At 39.3% G+C, this 15,587-nt stretch overlaps 1 protein-coding gene across 7 annotated transcripts in view; it reads right to left on the minus strand.

Moving 5' to 3' along the window:
* Positions 1 to 15,587, minus strand: part of ZNF638 (zinc finger protein 638) — a 136,662-nt gene that overhangs the window by 35,796 nt on the left and 85,279 nt on the right. For all 7 annotated transcript variants that reach the window (XM_073211658.1, XM_017668639.3, XM_073211656.1 and 4 more), the window contains 4 exons: positions 15,410 to 15,556; positions 14,374 to 14,496; positions 9,628 to 9,686; positions 9,346 to 9,398 (listed from right to left, as the gene is read on the minus strand). In XM_073211658.1, coding sequence (XP_073067759.1) covers positions 9,346 to 9,398; positions 9,628 to 9,686; positions 14,374 to 14,496; positions 15,410 to 15,556 — 382 coding nt within the window. The remainder of the gene's footprint in view (positions 1 to 9,345; positions 9,399 to 9,627; positions 9,687 to 14,373; positions 14,497 to 15,409; positions 15,557 to 15,587) is intronic.

Below are 15,587 nucleotides of genomic sequence, written 5' to 3' on the forward strand. Positions count from 1 at the left end.
TGTGAGTTGCAAGGTGCTGCAGAATTGTTGAAGAACGGAATGGCACTAATATGAGAGGAGGCAGCACAAGAACACAAGCTGGGAGGTGCTGTGGAGGAAGTAAAGATTTGTTGAAAAATGAAAAGGCACTGCTGCAAGAACTACGGAATAGGTAAAGACCTTGGAGGAGAAGGATGTACCTGAGAAAAGCATAAGAGCCAGAGCGAGAATGTGAGCTGCAAACTGTTGTGGAGGAGGTAAAAGATTCTTTTCAGAATGAGACAGCAGCACTGCAAGGTGCTGTGCAAGAGGCAAAGGACATGAAGAAGGACTTACTCCTGCGAGAAGCACCAAGAGGAGTCAGGACAAGAACACCAGCTGCAAGGTACTGAGGTTTAAGGTAACAAAGCTGTTGAAGACTGAGCTAGTGTTCTGCAAGGTACTGAGGTTTAAGGTAACAAAGCTGTTGAAGACTGAGCTAGTGTTTAGAAAAGGTAAAAGGTACAGCAGAGGAGGAACTTGGGTTGGTGGTGAGAAAGGTGCCATCAGCCCTGGAAATGAAGGAAGACCTGGGAAAGGACAAAGGTGTGTTACCAGAGGCACCACCCCTCCTCTATTGACAGCCAGCCTGGGCATAGTCAAGGAAATAAAGATGCAGCAACCACGGGTTCCTCTAGGAGAGGTGCAGACCCCTCTCCAGGTCATATAGCACTATGCTTCACCCCCTATACTCAGGGTGAGCTGGTGGATTTAGGCTGCCAGTTTTGGCAAAAGCCCTCAGAGTTGATACCAGCTTGGCTCCAGCATCACTGGGATACAGCAGGTGATGGAATTTTTCTGTCTGGATCAGAGATGGGAAAGCTGGCTTCCCACACAGTTCATTCTGCCTTGAGGCAACAATTACAAAATGCACATCAGACTCCAGAAAATCACTCTCTCCTCAATTGGCTTATGTCTGCACCTTACACTGTATGACCCATCAGGGTGATTTACCATTCTCCCCAAGTAGATGGGAGACAGATGCTGAGCTCCAACAGGTGTTATGGGATTAGGCATTAAAAATGCCACTTATAGTTCAGAGAATTATGGCCCAGATGAGGAGCCTTTTACTGCAGGGATGAGAAATGTGGTGCTTTAAATGGCTCCCCTGTCCTTCTTTGGGCCCCTAGTTGCCATTATTGCCCCTCACATTAGGCAGCCCTTGAGTGAGGTTACCCATATGGTTTAACAGACTTAGGAGAGGCTGAAACAATAAGAGCACAGAAAGAAAAGTCTGCTACTCAGAGGAAGAATTTAAAGGGCCTCACTGAAGGTCACAAGGACCCAGATGTGAGCTGATTTAATAGGGGCAGAAGTAGACAGAGAAATTTGGATGAGAAGTCAGATAGAATCTTACTGGAGCTATGGCAACAATTGAAACAAGAGCAGCAGTTCAGGCCACTGAACACCAAGAAGTAGAGGCCAGAGACAGAGCCCCAAGTCTGGTTTGTGTGTCTACAAGACTTTCTGCTGGAGAGTGAGCTGACCTTGCCTGAACCAGCACAGGAGATGATTAGGGGATACAGTTTGGCTGAGGGGAGGGTCAAGGTACCCACCCTGAGGGACTGACCAGAGGCCAACATGAAGAAATAACAATTCACTGGTCTCCAGTGAATGTTCATGTCCTGGCTTTGGTAGACATAGGAGCTGAATGTTTACTCATTTATGGTAACCCTGAGCAGTTTCCCAGGACCCCTGCTGTTATAGATGGATATAGAGGTAAGGCTATCAGAGTGAAACAAGTCTAAATCCCACTGGGAACAGAGCATCTATCCATAAAGGGGTATACTGTGTATATCTCTCCTATTCCTGAATTTATCTTGGAAATAGGTATCTTGCAGGGCCTATGATCACAGACCTGCAGGTGAGGTCAGCCTCAGGGTATGTGTGATGAAGGCAGTTTCTGAGGGGACATGCTAAGCCCCCACCCATAGCTTTGCCTGTACCTCAGTTAATACTAAATAATACAAATTGCCAGGAGGGAATAAAGAATTTGGAGAAACCCTCCAGGAACTGGAAATGGTTGAGTATTATAAAGCCCACCAATAGTCCTTGCAATTCCCTGGTGTGGCCAGTAAAAAAGCCAGATGGCAAGGATGCGGAGAAAGGGGAACCCTCCTACACTGCTGGTGGAAATGTAAACTAGTTTAACCATTGTGGAAAGCAATATGGAGGTGCCTCAAAAAACTAAAAATAGAAGTACCATTTGACCCAGGAATTCCACTCCTAGGAATTTACCCAAAGAAAAAAACTTCTTAGATTCGAAAAGACATATGCACCCCTATGTTTATCACAGCACTATTTACAATAGCCAAGCTGTGGAAGCAACCTAAGTGTCCATCAGTAGATGAATGGATAAAGAAGATGTGGTATGGTACATATACACAATGGAATACTATTCAGCCTTAAGAAAGAAACAAATCTTACCATTTGCAAGAACATGGATGGAGCTAGAAGGTATTATGCTCAGTGAAATAAGCTAGGCAGAGAAAAATACCAAATCATTTCCCTCATTTGTGGAGTATAACAATGAAGCAAAACTGAGGGAACAAAAGAGCAGCAGACTCACAGACTCCAAGAAGGAACTAGCGGTTACCAAAGGGGAGGGGTGAGGGAGAAGAGGATTGTGGGGTATCATGATTAGAGCACATGGTGTGTGTGGGGTCATGGGGAAGACAGTGTTGAACAGAGAAGACAAGTAGGGATTTTGTGGCATCTTAATACACTGTTTGTGGCATCTTAATACACTGATAGACAGTGACTACAATGGGGGGGGACTCAATAATAAGGGTGCATGTAGTAACCACATTGTTTTTCTTGTGAAACCTTCTTAAGAGTGTATATCAATGATACCTTAATAAAAAAAAAAGCCAGATGGCTCCTAGCATATGACTGGATTACAGAGAATTACATAAAGTCATACCCCTCTGTATGCTGTCACCCCCTCTATTGCAGACCTGATGGATACCCTCAGACACGAACTAGGGATATATCATATGCTGTGGATCTCACTGACTTCCTTTCCATTGACACTGAACAGGAAAGTCAGAAACAGTTTGCCTTCACATGGGAAGGATGGCAATGGACTTTCACTGTCCTTCCACAGTGGTACCTCCACAGTCCCACCATGTCACAGATTTGTAGCCCAGACTTGGCAGCATGGGAAGAAACCATCAAACAATGCAACTGTACCATTATATTAATGATATCATGCTCACGTCTGATTCTCTTTCAGACCTAGAAGGTACAACTGCAACATCTATAGGAAAAAAGGATGGGCTGTGAACAGCACCAAGGTTTAGGGCCTAGTTTGTCAAACTTCTTGGGCATCATCTAGTTGGGTAAGACAAAAGTGGTCCCAGAAGTGATCATAGATAAAGTCCAGGCCTTCCTATCCCTACAACTATGGCACTGTTACAGGAGTTTTGGGGTCTTTTAGGCTACTGGAGAGTATTCATTCCACACTTGGCAAAAATTCTGAAGCCCTTATACCATTTGGTACAAAACGGTCAGATGGGACTGGGGTGAAACGTGCGTACACACGTTTAGTATAGCAAAACGGGCAGTTAAGGCCATGTAGGCCTTGAGTGTGAGAGACTCATCAAGGCCCTGTGAGCTAGATGGTCATATAACTGAAGACAGTCATGGCTAGGGTCTCTGGCAGCAGCTTAAAGAAACTAGCCAACTTACTGGATTTTGGTTCCAACTTTGGAAAGCAGCAGAGGTACAGTACACCTTAATAGAGAAACAACTATCTGCTGTGGATCTCACCTTGCTGGCTACAAAGCCCACCATCGGAACAGCCCCGATAAAGGTAACAACTATCCCATCATGGGGTGGGTTTGAGACTGGACCCAACACACAGACACCTACACTGGCCAAGTGGGGCACATACCTACAGCAGTGTAGCGCCTTGTCTACTAGCCACTTGAGTGAAGAACTCCAACACTTACCAGTGAAAGGTAGGAAGAATTTGCTTTAGAACCATTAGTAGCAAAGAGCCCGTATCAGGAAGGAAGAAGAGTCCTGATACCCAAAAGTGTATGGCACACAGATGGCTCCAGCTGCAGCAGCTCCCAAAATGGAGGGCCACAGCTTCTATCCTAAGACTGAGACAATATGGATAGAAGACGGTGAGGGAAAAGAGTAGTCAATGCACAGAGCTGTAGGTAAGATGGCTCGTAAGCACCCAGGAGCCTTCCCCAATAGTTGTCTGCACTGACAGCTGGGCCGTCCATCGAGGCTTCACTCTATGGCTACCAACATGGTACCATGCCAACTGGTTGGTTGGTCACTGACATCTCTGGGGGCAAGAGTTGTGGCAAGACTTACAGGCCTCTGGTCAGACTTAAATAATTATACTATATCATGGCACAGGCCATTTCACACTGGCATCCGCAGGAAATGATGAAGCAGATGAACTGGTCCAGGTACATTGGCTAGAGGGAAACCTGCCTCTGGTGTGGCCCAATGGTTACATCAATGTTTGTTGCATGTGGGGCAGAAGACAATGTGGGCTGTAGCCCATTGGTGGGCCTGCCTTTGACCTTTGCAGAAGTCAGCAGAACCTGGCAGGAGTGCACTGTATGCTCTAAAAGGGACTTACACCAAGTCCCACAGCAACATGGGACAAATAGCAAAGGGGCCAATACCACTTGTCAAGTGGCAGATAAGACTATATTGGGCCTCCACTCATGTCAGAAGGGCACTAATATGCCAATATGTGGACACAGGTACTGGACTTCTGGTTGCTTTTCCTGCACATTGTGTAGACCAGCGGACAGCCAAAAGAGGCCCGGAGCATCTCTTTGCAACCTATGGCTGACCACAGGTAATCGAGAGTAATCAAGGCACCCACTTTACCATACACACACTACAATAATGGGTGAAACAGTTAGGCATCAAATGGAAGTTTCATGTACCATATAATCCTATGGGGGTAGGCATGATAAGAGAGTACAATGGTTTGTTAAAACCTGGCCTGAAGTCAGACACCAAGAGTCTATGTGGATGGTCAACCCACTTATGGATATTGCTATGGTGTTTGAATGAGAATTCCCAGAAGGGGGCATTGAGTTCCACAGACATGCTAACACACATTGCTGCCTCTCCTATACAGCTGTTAAGTACAAACCAAGGAAGAATTTTTGAAACTGAGGTTTTACAACCAAAATACTATATTGTTGCCAGCACCAACTACAATAGGCCCTGGAGACTCCATTCAGTGGGTGTGGCTTTGGACATTTCAACACACAGACCAGCGATAGCTTGCCCTACTGGCACCTTGGGGACAAAGCCTGAAAGTTGGCCTCCTGTATATTTCTGGATTAAAAGCAGAGTGGCCCCCAAAGATCACAGGAGTATATCCTAAACAGCCAGAAGGTACGAGCATCTAATTGGGAGTTTTATCATTACAGTCAGTGCATATACCCCCACTAGCACTATATATAGACCCCTCAGTAACCCCCACAGGGAGAGGGATAATGGTATAGTAAATGGGATCCACCTCCTGCCACAGTCTTATCACATAGGACCACTCTCTTGTATGTATCCTACCTGATGGACAAGATTTGCCTATGCTGTCATTATAACATGTGTCTTATCACCAGTAAAGTAAATCTCCTCTAATGTCTTTGTGGACTAGGCACACACCCTAGCAAAAAACTGCTACTTGCTGGGGTGCATAGAGTTCCCTATTAGTACCGCTACTGGCTTCACGTGGAAATCATGAACTGGGACTGGTTTGAATACAGCTGGGATGACCACTTGGTAGCAATCGATCTCCTTGGGCTTGAGGATGAATATTATTATAATTTTTGTTGTTATAAGGTTCCAGCTTTCTTACACAGGGACCACTGCAGATTGATTTCTCTTGTAGAAAGTGCGAGTCATGAACTTATCTGAACACAACTGGTTTGAGTAAAGCTGGAATGACCACTTGGTGGCAACTGATCTCCTCAGGTTTGAGGATTACTGTTAATTTTTATTACCTGTATTGTAATTTTTGTTGTTATCTGTATGTTGTTGTTATCCTCTGTTGCTGTTTTGGAATCTGGTTACAATGCTCCAACTTTCTCGCATAGGGACCACCGGGGAAGACTGAGGGCATGTAGACTGTGAGGTGAGAATCCTGGAGGGGTGGAGTGTGGCAAAAATTAAGTTCCTAAGGCCAGGATCCTCACCTGACCCTAAACTACTTGATGATGTAATAGGCCTATTGCTAGGCTAGTATTTCCACACCAGTAGGCAATGAGCTATTATTGACTACATCACTATATGAAAGGCTCCACCCAGTGCTGGGTGGAGGCAGAGACAGAGGTGGTTTAAGGATACGCAGACTGCTAGATGAAGATGTGATTCTAGTACTCAACCTGCCACTGTGAGTATAAAGCTAGGTATAAACCCTTTTACCCCAAGAACTTCCATTGTCATTTCTTGGTCTCACTGAATCCACAGTGAACTTGCCTGGGGCTGAAACCCTCAGGCATAACAGAGCAAATGAGAAAGGGACTAACTGTCTGAGAGATTCAAGACAGAACTAATATGGATCAGCCACTGGATGAAAAGAGGAAGGATGTTATTTAAATTTGACCTGGGTAAGACAGAAGAGAGGCTAAAATGATTACTAATGGATTTCTAAATTGAGAGGAGTAATCTTGAAGGGGTTGAGAGATTTATGTATGTGTGGGATATGTCATCGGTCCTTAAAGATATGGGAAAGAAAGAAACCAACCAGGAAGAAAAGAATGACAGGAGAAGAGGAAAAAATATTTAGGGAAACCACTACGGGAATAGAAAGAAAAGCAAACAAAGGAGATTAAAAACAAGTTTTCATTCTCAGAAGGGTAGTTTAGTACAGGTGGCAAGCTTTGGAATCACATAATTTTGTATCAGTACTCTTCCATGTGACCTATAGTAAATCACTCAACCCCTCTGAATCTGTTTCCTCATCTATAAAATACTATCCTCACAGGGTGGTGTGAAAGATTAAGATAACAAATTGCCTAGTATAAATAGTATAACCAATGGCTGGTTTCTTTCTCTTTTCTGTCTTCTAGTACACATTATGTCCCCTAGTAGGCCCTTCTACTTAACAAATCATTATCTAATTACACACATTAAACTCTTTTAACTCTAATTCTAAATCAAACTAACCCTGGATCACCTTTACCCTGTCACAGCACTTCTCACTTTCTAAAACATATATTACTTAATGTGTATTATTGTCACCTCAAGTTAATATGTAAGCTACTTGGAAATAGAGATCTTGCCTATTAGGTTCACTGATGCATCCTAACACTTTAAAAGTGCCTCCAACTATGGGCACAGAGTAGGTGCTCAGTAAGTTTTGTTTTCTTTAAATTAATGGTGGGCAACATTTCTAAATTTTCCCTTTTGATCAAATTATGCTTTCCCTTTCTCCCTGTACTTCTTTTCACTCTTTTTGATTTGTGCTTATAACTCAAGTTCTCTTTAAAACAATCTTAATTATCTTTCTATCACCTTTCAGTCTTGACACTGATCTCAAAAAGATAGCAGGCACCTGCATTTTCTTTACCTGACACTTTCTCAGTCTTCTTTTCAAGCTACTCTCTTTCTACACATATATTGGAAGGGAGGAAGTACTTGGCTTGAAGCTCTTCTCCCCTTACTCATTACTTTTACTGTTAGGACCATTCTCAAAATTTAGCCCTTAAACTTAACAAAGAAGTTTCAAAGTATCCCACTTTCAACACCATGTGATTGGCTGACTAAAGGATTATCTCCAAAAGATATTTTTTGACAGCTAAAATTTATCAATTTTCCCCAGATTCAAGAAATCACTGTGTCTAGTTTTTCTACTAAAAACATTATCATGAAATCCTTCTAGCAAATAAAATCCATCCAGCCTGAAACCTTGAAAATTTTTGTTTTAATTTTTATATTTTATCCACTAAAAAATTTTATGTAATAAAAAATTCAGATTCTGTCATCCCACACCATTTTAACTAAACTTTTTATATCAGGTCCTAATTCCTCTTAAAGTGAATCCCAATTATGTTTTCTCAATAGAATTTTTCAACCTCTCCATTTATCCAATCTGTATGAGAACCCTAAACAACTAGTGGCTTTTTATTCTCTATTTCAACTTCCCAATTATCACTAGGTCTTACACAGAAAAAATGGAGTATGCGCTAATCAAGTGTTGCAAGAAGTGGGTTAAACAAAGCAGGACTCCATAAAGTAAGTGTGTTTGGTGCATTTTTTTTAAAGCTATAATACATATCCCAAACTTTATCTGATCCAAAAAATCTTTCAGGAACTCATCTTTCACACAACACATGTTGAGAAATGCTATAAATGGGGTCAAATTCAAAAACTTCCTAGCATGATTCTTGAAGGTCTTCTATAAAGTGATTCTTCAACTGTTACCTTTGTTATGCCATCTCCCTACCTGAAGTAATCTTCTGCCTTTATACATTGTTTACATGTTCACATTTAAAACTTTAGTCAAAATTTACTGCCTTACAGAGGCTATCCAGTCACTGCCAATTTCCAGTAACTTTAGTACACTAATCAAGTAAACATTTTGGAAAAATGAGGTACTCTGTATAATCCAATTTTTCAGTCACTTGAATATTATAGTTTAAGGACCAAAAACTTTTGAACAGAAATCCAGAACACATTACTTACCTTTCCATACAAAACACAATTTAACTTTCTGAATATATTTATGTCTACTTTATTTTAGCATATCTGTCTTGTCCTTCACTATTAAGCCCTTTATTCTTAAAGGATTCAAGTATATGTTTTGAGTTAACTTCTTTCTCTCCACCTTTCCAACCCCAAGTGGACTGAAAAAAGATAACCTAGTTTAGTAAAATTACATGCAAAGTTCATTTAGCTAAATTTATAATAAAGACCTCAAGTGTTTTCCTGAGTGTAAAGGAACAATATTAAGCACAGGAGTACATTTATTTCCGCTTAGTAATTTTGTTTACTTTTTGGCTCAGCAGACTCTTAAAATCAAAGAGGACCAGACAAGCAACCCTGAATCTTTCTTTATGTTTTGTCTTTTGGGTTATTGGGAAGATATGCAGAGATATATTACAAAATTAACTTAAACAGCTATTACTATGGAACTATGGCAGGAATTTTACATACATTATTTCACTGAGACCTTGTATTTATTCCAAAAGAAAGATCATAATTACACTAAATATTAAACAGTAGCTTAATTCCCTTCTACTAAAGCACAATAAGTAATATCTTCCTAGCATTGCAAGAAATTTTAGTAAACTGACAACACATAATCATTTGGAGAAAATATAAAAAGTAGCAACATACCAGCAGAAGCTGAAGTCACAGTTTCAACAGCTTTGGAAGCATCTGAATCTTTTCTATTTCAGAGAAGAAAAAATTTAGCAAAGACTGAAATTCTAAGATCTAAAACTTGTAAAGATGCAAAGCTTAAACCTAAAAATAATTAAGAATAATTCCATTTCAATGATGTCCTATTTAAACTGGAATCAGGGTGATAAAATATATTAAAGATATAGTTGTAAAAATTAAATATTTCTAATCCATATGCACATTGGTTGTCACATATGAAACCACATATTTACTTACTTTAAAGTAGATGCAGACATTTTCTTTGAATCTGATGTCTTTTTCTTTACCTCTTTGTTCTATGAAGGAAAAATATTTTGAAGAATTTAGTTTCTTCCCAATTATAAAAAGGTAATTTAGAAAATACACAAAAGCATAAGAAATAGAAAAAAAATAATCTAACGTCTTCCTACCTTAAAGTATAAATGTTTATTACTTTTCTATTTATAGATAGAATAAAAACATTTTCTTCAATTTGTGATTATACAACATAAATTTGCCACCTTTTACCACTCATTTACATTTTCTTATCACTATCTTTCAATGACATTACTTCAAATAGCAATATGGAATTTCAGATGTCTAACTGCTACCACTCTGGTCCAATCTACCATCATCCTTTCCTTTGATTACTTCAACAGCCTCCTAAATGGTCTCTCTGCTTTCTGTCTTTGCCTTTTCAACCATCCCCACTCTATTCTTAACATAGAACCAGGTTCATCTTGCCATTCCTAGACTCAAAACCTTTCATCACTCATAAAAAAGCCAATACTTACAATAGCCTGTAAGAGCTTATACCACACATTCCACCTACTCTCTACCCCAAAACCACTATATATCTGTTCCTATCCTTCTCTACTTCCAACCCCAAGATATACTCCTCTAACAAACTTTAGGATCTTGATAAAAGGCATGTATTTCAAAGATTTTTGCAGTTACTGTTTCTTCTGTCTGGAATGCTCTAACGCTGGTAATGGCTTGCTCTCTGGTCTCTTACAGAGAGAAAGGACAGGTAGACAAAATTGTCCAAGCACACTGTGCCCAGCAGGTTGGGACCTCTCAGGAGCTTCAGGTGCTCATCCCTCAGGCTGGCAACACAGCTATGAGGCCCCCCACTGCGATATGCAGCCTCCTGCACCTTCATCCCAGTTGGCACCAGCTCACAAACCAGCTGCCCCTGCCTACAGCAGCTGAAAATACAGAGCACAGAGGCTTCTCTCTGCACACTAAGCCCACTGACCCTGGCAGGGGAAACAGGCCCTGCAGCCGGGAAGCAGGAAAGATCTCTTTCCTCCCAACAGGCACCAGCGCTGCTTGCCTGCAACCCCTGCCATCTCTCCAGGGGCTGAGCAGCTCCAGAGAGTAGAGCTTCTGGGCACTAGAGGGCACCACCTACAAACATGAAATGTCAAAGGAACCTGGTTCAAACTAAAATCCCACAAACACCAGAAAGAGGGCCAAGTGAAACTGAACCTGTCAATTTTCCTTACAGGAGATTTCAAAGTAAAAATAATAAACATGCTCATGGAGCTACTGAAAAATATTCAAGAACTCAGGAAGGAATTCAGGAATGAGATACAAACGTTGAAGAATACAGTATCTGAAATGAAATATACAATGGAGGGATTAAAAAGCAGATTAGATGAAGTAGAGGAGAAAGTAAATGAAATAGAAATTAGAGAAGAGGAATACAAAGAAGCTGAAGCACAGAGAAAAAAGGGTCTCTAAGAATGAAAGAATATTGAGAGAACTGCATGACCAATCCGAATGGAACAATATTAACATTATAGGGGTACCAGAAGAAGAGGGAGACCTCCCACACAGACCTCCCAACACAAGGAGCCCAAGGAAGACAATACCAAGACATATAATAATTAAAATGGCAAAGATCAAGGATAAGGAGAGATTATTAAAAGCAGCCAGAGAGAGAAAATCACATACAAAGGAAAACCCATCAGGCTATCATCAGACTTCTCAGCAGAAACCTTACAAACCAGAAGGGAGTGGCATGATATATTTAATGCAAAGAGGCAGAAGGGCCTCAAACCAAGAATACTCTACCTGGCAAGATTATCATTTACATTTGAAGGAGGGATTAAATTTCTAGATAAGCAAAAGCTGAGATAATTTACCTCCCACAAACTGTCTCTACAGTGTATTTTGGAGGACTGCTATAGATGGAAGTATTCCTAAGGCTAAACAGCTGTCACCAGAGGAAATAAAACCACAGTAAACAATTAATTACTAAGCAGAAGCAAAATAAAATCAACTACCCCCAAAGTCGGTCAAGGGATAGACAAAGAGTACAGAATATGATACTTAATACATAAAGAATGGAGGAGGAAGAAAGAGGAGGAAAAATAAAAGAATCTTCAAATAGTTTGTAATAGCATACTAAGTGAGTTAAATTATACTGTTAGATAGTAAGGAAGTTACCCTTGAACCTTTGGTAACCATGAATCTAAAGCCTGCAGTGGCAGTAAGTACACACCTATTGATAATCACCCTAAATGTAAATGGTCTGAATCCACTAGTCAAAAGACAAAGAGTCACTGAATGGATAAAAAAACAAGACCCGTCTATATGCTGCCTACAAGAGACTTCAAACCCAACGACATACACACACTGAAAGTGAAGGGATAGAAAAAGATATTTCATGCAACTAATAGGGAGAAAAAGCAGGAGTTTCAGTACTTGTATCAAACCACTGTTCACTGCTTCTCAGCATTTTTTCATTTCCATGCAATCTTCTTGGATCACAGCCAATGTTTGCTCTAGGTTTTAGATGTAATGTCCCCAAGAATCTTGCTGAAAACACTAAATTAAAATTTTATAAGTCTTATTTTTTTTGTAGAGGGTTGAGCTATAGTACTTTTTCATAGTTATAAGGGTTTTGTTTTCTGATCATACTTTTTTCTAAATGAAGTAGAGAAAAACTATGTGAGTATGGACCTGTGCCCATTTCTCCAGAAAAAAAGGAATGCTTGCTTTCACCAGATTACTGTTAGTGGTGGTTGGAAGAGTAGCTAAAAAAAAGGTTCAGCATCGTAAGGATTGCAGTCTGTGCTAGCTTGTAATTGAACATAAGGTAATTGACTTTGTTAGAGCTGTGTAGACCTTTATTTTAATCCTTCATGTTTTAATACAGGGATGTGAAAATTTTTTACCTTTTCTGTAACATCTCTTTATTGATACCAAAGAGCAGCAAAATGGAGAATGTTCTGTGAATCACTGCTAAAGTCAAAGCCGGTACTAACATGAAACATGAAATATGGCAAAAGGTTTTGCCTTGGTTTTGCCTATTAAAGTCAAAATTAAGATCTGGACTAAGGAAGCTATAGTGCTGCCCTTCTTTCTCATAGTTTGGGCTTGCAGGTTATTTTGGGCTTAATCTGGAAGGAAATCTTACTGTCTTCACCTGTGGCAACAGGCCAAAAAAAAAGACTATCCAGATATTTCCAATCTGGAGAAGCCATAACCAGAGTTCTATAGGTAATCTCTTCCAGTCAATTCCTAGGAATTGCTCTATTGTAACAGAGAAGTCATGAATTAGCCTTGTAAGACTCCTTTATTCAGCACTACCCAATCCAAATTTAGTTGAAGAACATCAATGTTTTTGACAGGTAGATGACATGTTTTCCAGTTTCCAATGATGATATTTTCCCCTATTCATTACTAAGAAAATAAGGATAGCAAATATGGTGAGCTCTTGGACTTATGCTGCTTGTACTTTACCAACCTTATCAAAAATTCACCCCAGAGAATCATTTTAATCTGTGTGAAATACTCTAAATATATCCTAACTTGCCTATTTTTCCACATTAAACATTTCAGAGCCAAAGACTGACCTCTGCAGTTCTCCAAATTTAATGACCATCCAAGTCTTGCTTAAGAGTCAATGGCATAAGCTTTCTCCTTGTATTCACAGGGTTACTAATGTATCCAAGACCACTTAGGTATTACAATAGGCTGGTTGTTTACATGATCTAAGTGGACTAGAGATTTTTTCTCTTCCTCCCTTTAATCAACCTGCTAAGCTTTCTTTGCTTCTCATCATTTGCCTAACTCATCCTGCAAATCACTTCTAGACAAATATTTCTAATCCATCCATTTCATTATGTCAAGGCCCTGCTTAAATCCTTGAATAACACTGAAGTGTGTAGGTATCACTTTTAAAAAAACATTCAGAAACATCTTAGAAAGGCCTATTAAAGCCATATGCAAGGATGTTAACTGAAGTCCTAGTTCTACTAGTGAAAAATTAGGAATAATTTAAATATCAATCCATAAAAAATTGGTAAAATAACTGTGGTATATGCATACAAATACAACCAGAAAGAAGTTAAAAAGAATGAGGAAAATCTATATGAACTAACATGGTTATAACTCCAAATCAAATTACTGATTGAAAAATATGCTACAAAGCCCCTATAAAATACACATTCTTCGGCAAAAAAAACCCCCACATATACAGAGCAAAACTTACTGGATATTTTTAAGTACTTCCATAGACACTATCTATGTATATATAAACAAAGGAAAGAAAATGATCTAGACAAGACTAAACTCATAAACACTGATAATTCTAAGGAAGCAAAAGGCCCAAAAGAATAAAGTTCAAAACAGGTAAAACTCAATGGTTATTGGAAATCAAGTAAGGGGTTACTTCTGGTAGAAAGGAGGATGTAAGGAGATTTGGAAGAAGTATGCATAGGGCTTCCAGGATGTTGTCAATGTTACAGTTTGTGACTTAGGTAGGGGGTTCACAGGTGTTTGATAATTTTGTTAAGTATTTTCCCCTAGTCTATTGCTCATCACTTAATAGTGTTTATACTGATATATAATATATGTGTATGTATATAGTTGTTAATTTCATATATCTGTTGAGTATACATTTATGCTTTACGTATTTTTCTATATGTGCCACACTTAAACGAAAAAAGCAAACCTAATCAACAAAACATGCAAGATCTAAATCCAGTTTACCTGTGATTTTTTCTTTCCTGGAACACAAACTTTCACACTTTTCCCTTTTATCAGAAGAGGTGTTGTTTCAATGTACTTCATGACTGCAGTAAGTGCTTCTTTAAACTCCATTTCCAAGTAAGCCTAAAAGGAAATGTGCTACCTTTTAGTTAAAAAAAAAATCTACCTTAAAATTCTCTGCATGATTTAATGCTTAATGCTTCTCTGTTGAACATAAAACCATGAAATTAAATTACCTCAAGTCCTGGTTGCTTTTCTTTTTGTTTTGCTTAAGTCCAATTTGATCTTTAGGATGTTTTCACATATGAAATGGGCATTTAACCTTATGGAATTTCCATACCATCACCAAGATAGTAAGACAGAAACAGGGGTCCATGGCAGGCTCATGGAACAATAAGAAATGGAGGGCAGGGCTCACTGAACAATCAGAAGACAGGACCTGGTCTAGCTGCTGTAATTTTTAAGGCTTCTTAAACAAAGAAAACACTACCGGTGATATTCCTTCCCCTGTCTTATTTCACAATTTTTTATGTTCTGCTTAGTTTAGGGTTGTTCATTATTTTGGTGAACTCCATTATGTAAGGTAAAAGTGTATGAATACAACCCAAATACAAATGTAAAAAATACTGTACAAATGAAGTGTTTTTTTTTTTTTTAGTATGACCTTCCTAGTGTGCTAAAGCCGTGGATAACAAACTATGGCCTGTTACCTGTTTTTGTAAATAGTTTTTTTTAACACAGCTATGCTCATTCATTTTATTTATAGCTATTTTTTCTACTAAAATAGCAGAGTTGAGTTGCTATAATCCTATGGCATGAAAAACCTAACATTAATTATCTGGCCCTTTACAGAAAAAGTGTGCCACTCTGTTCTAAAGCACCTAAAACTGTATTTTGGGACCTTGTTCATTCAAATACAAACATTTACATAACTCTCAATTAACAATTATATATGTAATAGAAGCAGCAAAAAAATCCAACAACTGTCTATAATAATGACTTTGTATGGTTTTTAGAACAGACTGAATTAACTCACCTCCTTTCTATATGGAACAATCAGGACATCATTAACTTTGCCAAATGGTTGAAATATTTTTCTAATATCTTCTTCAGTACAGCCATCCTCTGGTAACTCAGATATAAGGAGAACTGAACAACAATGAGAAGACTGGTCTTTCCAAAGCTATTTTGGGAATGAAAATTTGAAACAAACC

Source organism: Manis javanica, chromosome 1 (assembly GCF_040802235.1).
Source record: "Manis javanica isolate MJ-LG chromosome 1, MJ_LKY, whole genome shotgun sequence".
In the NCBI taxonomy this organism is placed as follows: Eukaryota; Metazoa; Chordata; class Mammalia; order Pholidota; family Manidae; genus Manis; species Manis javanica.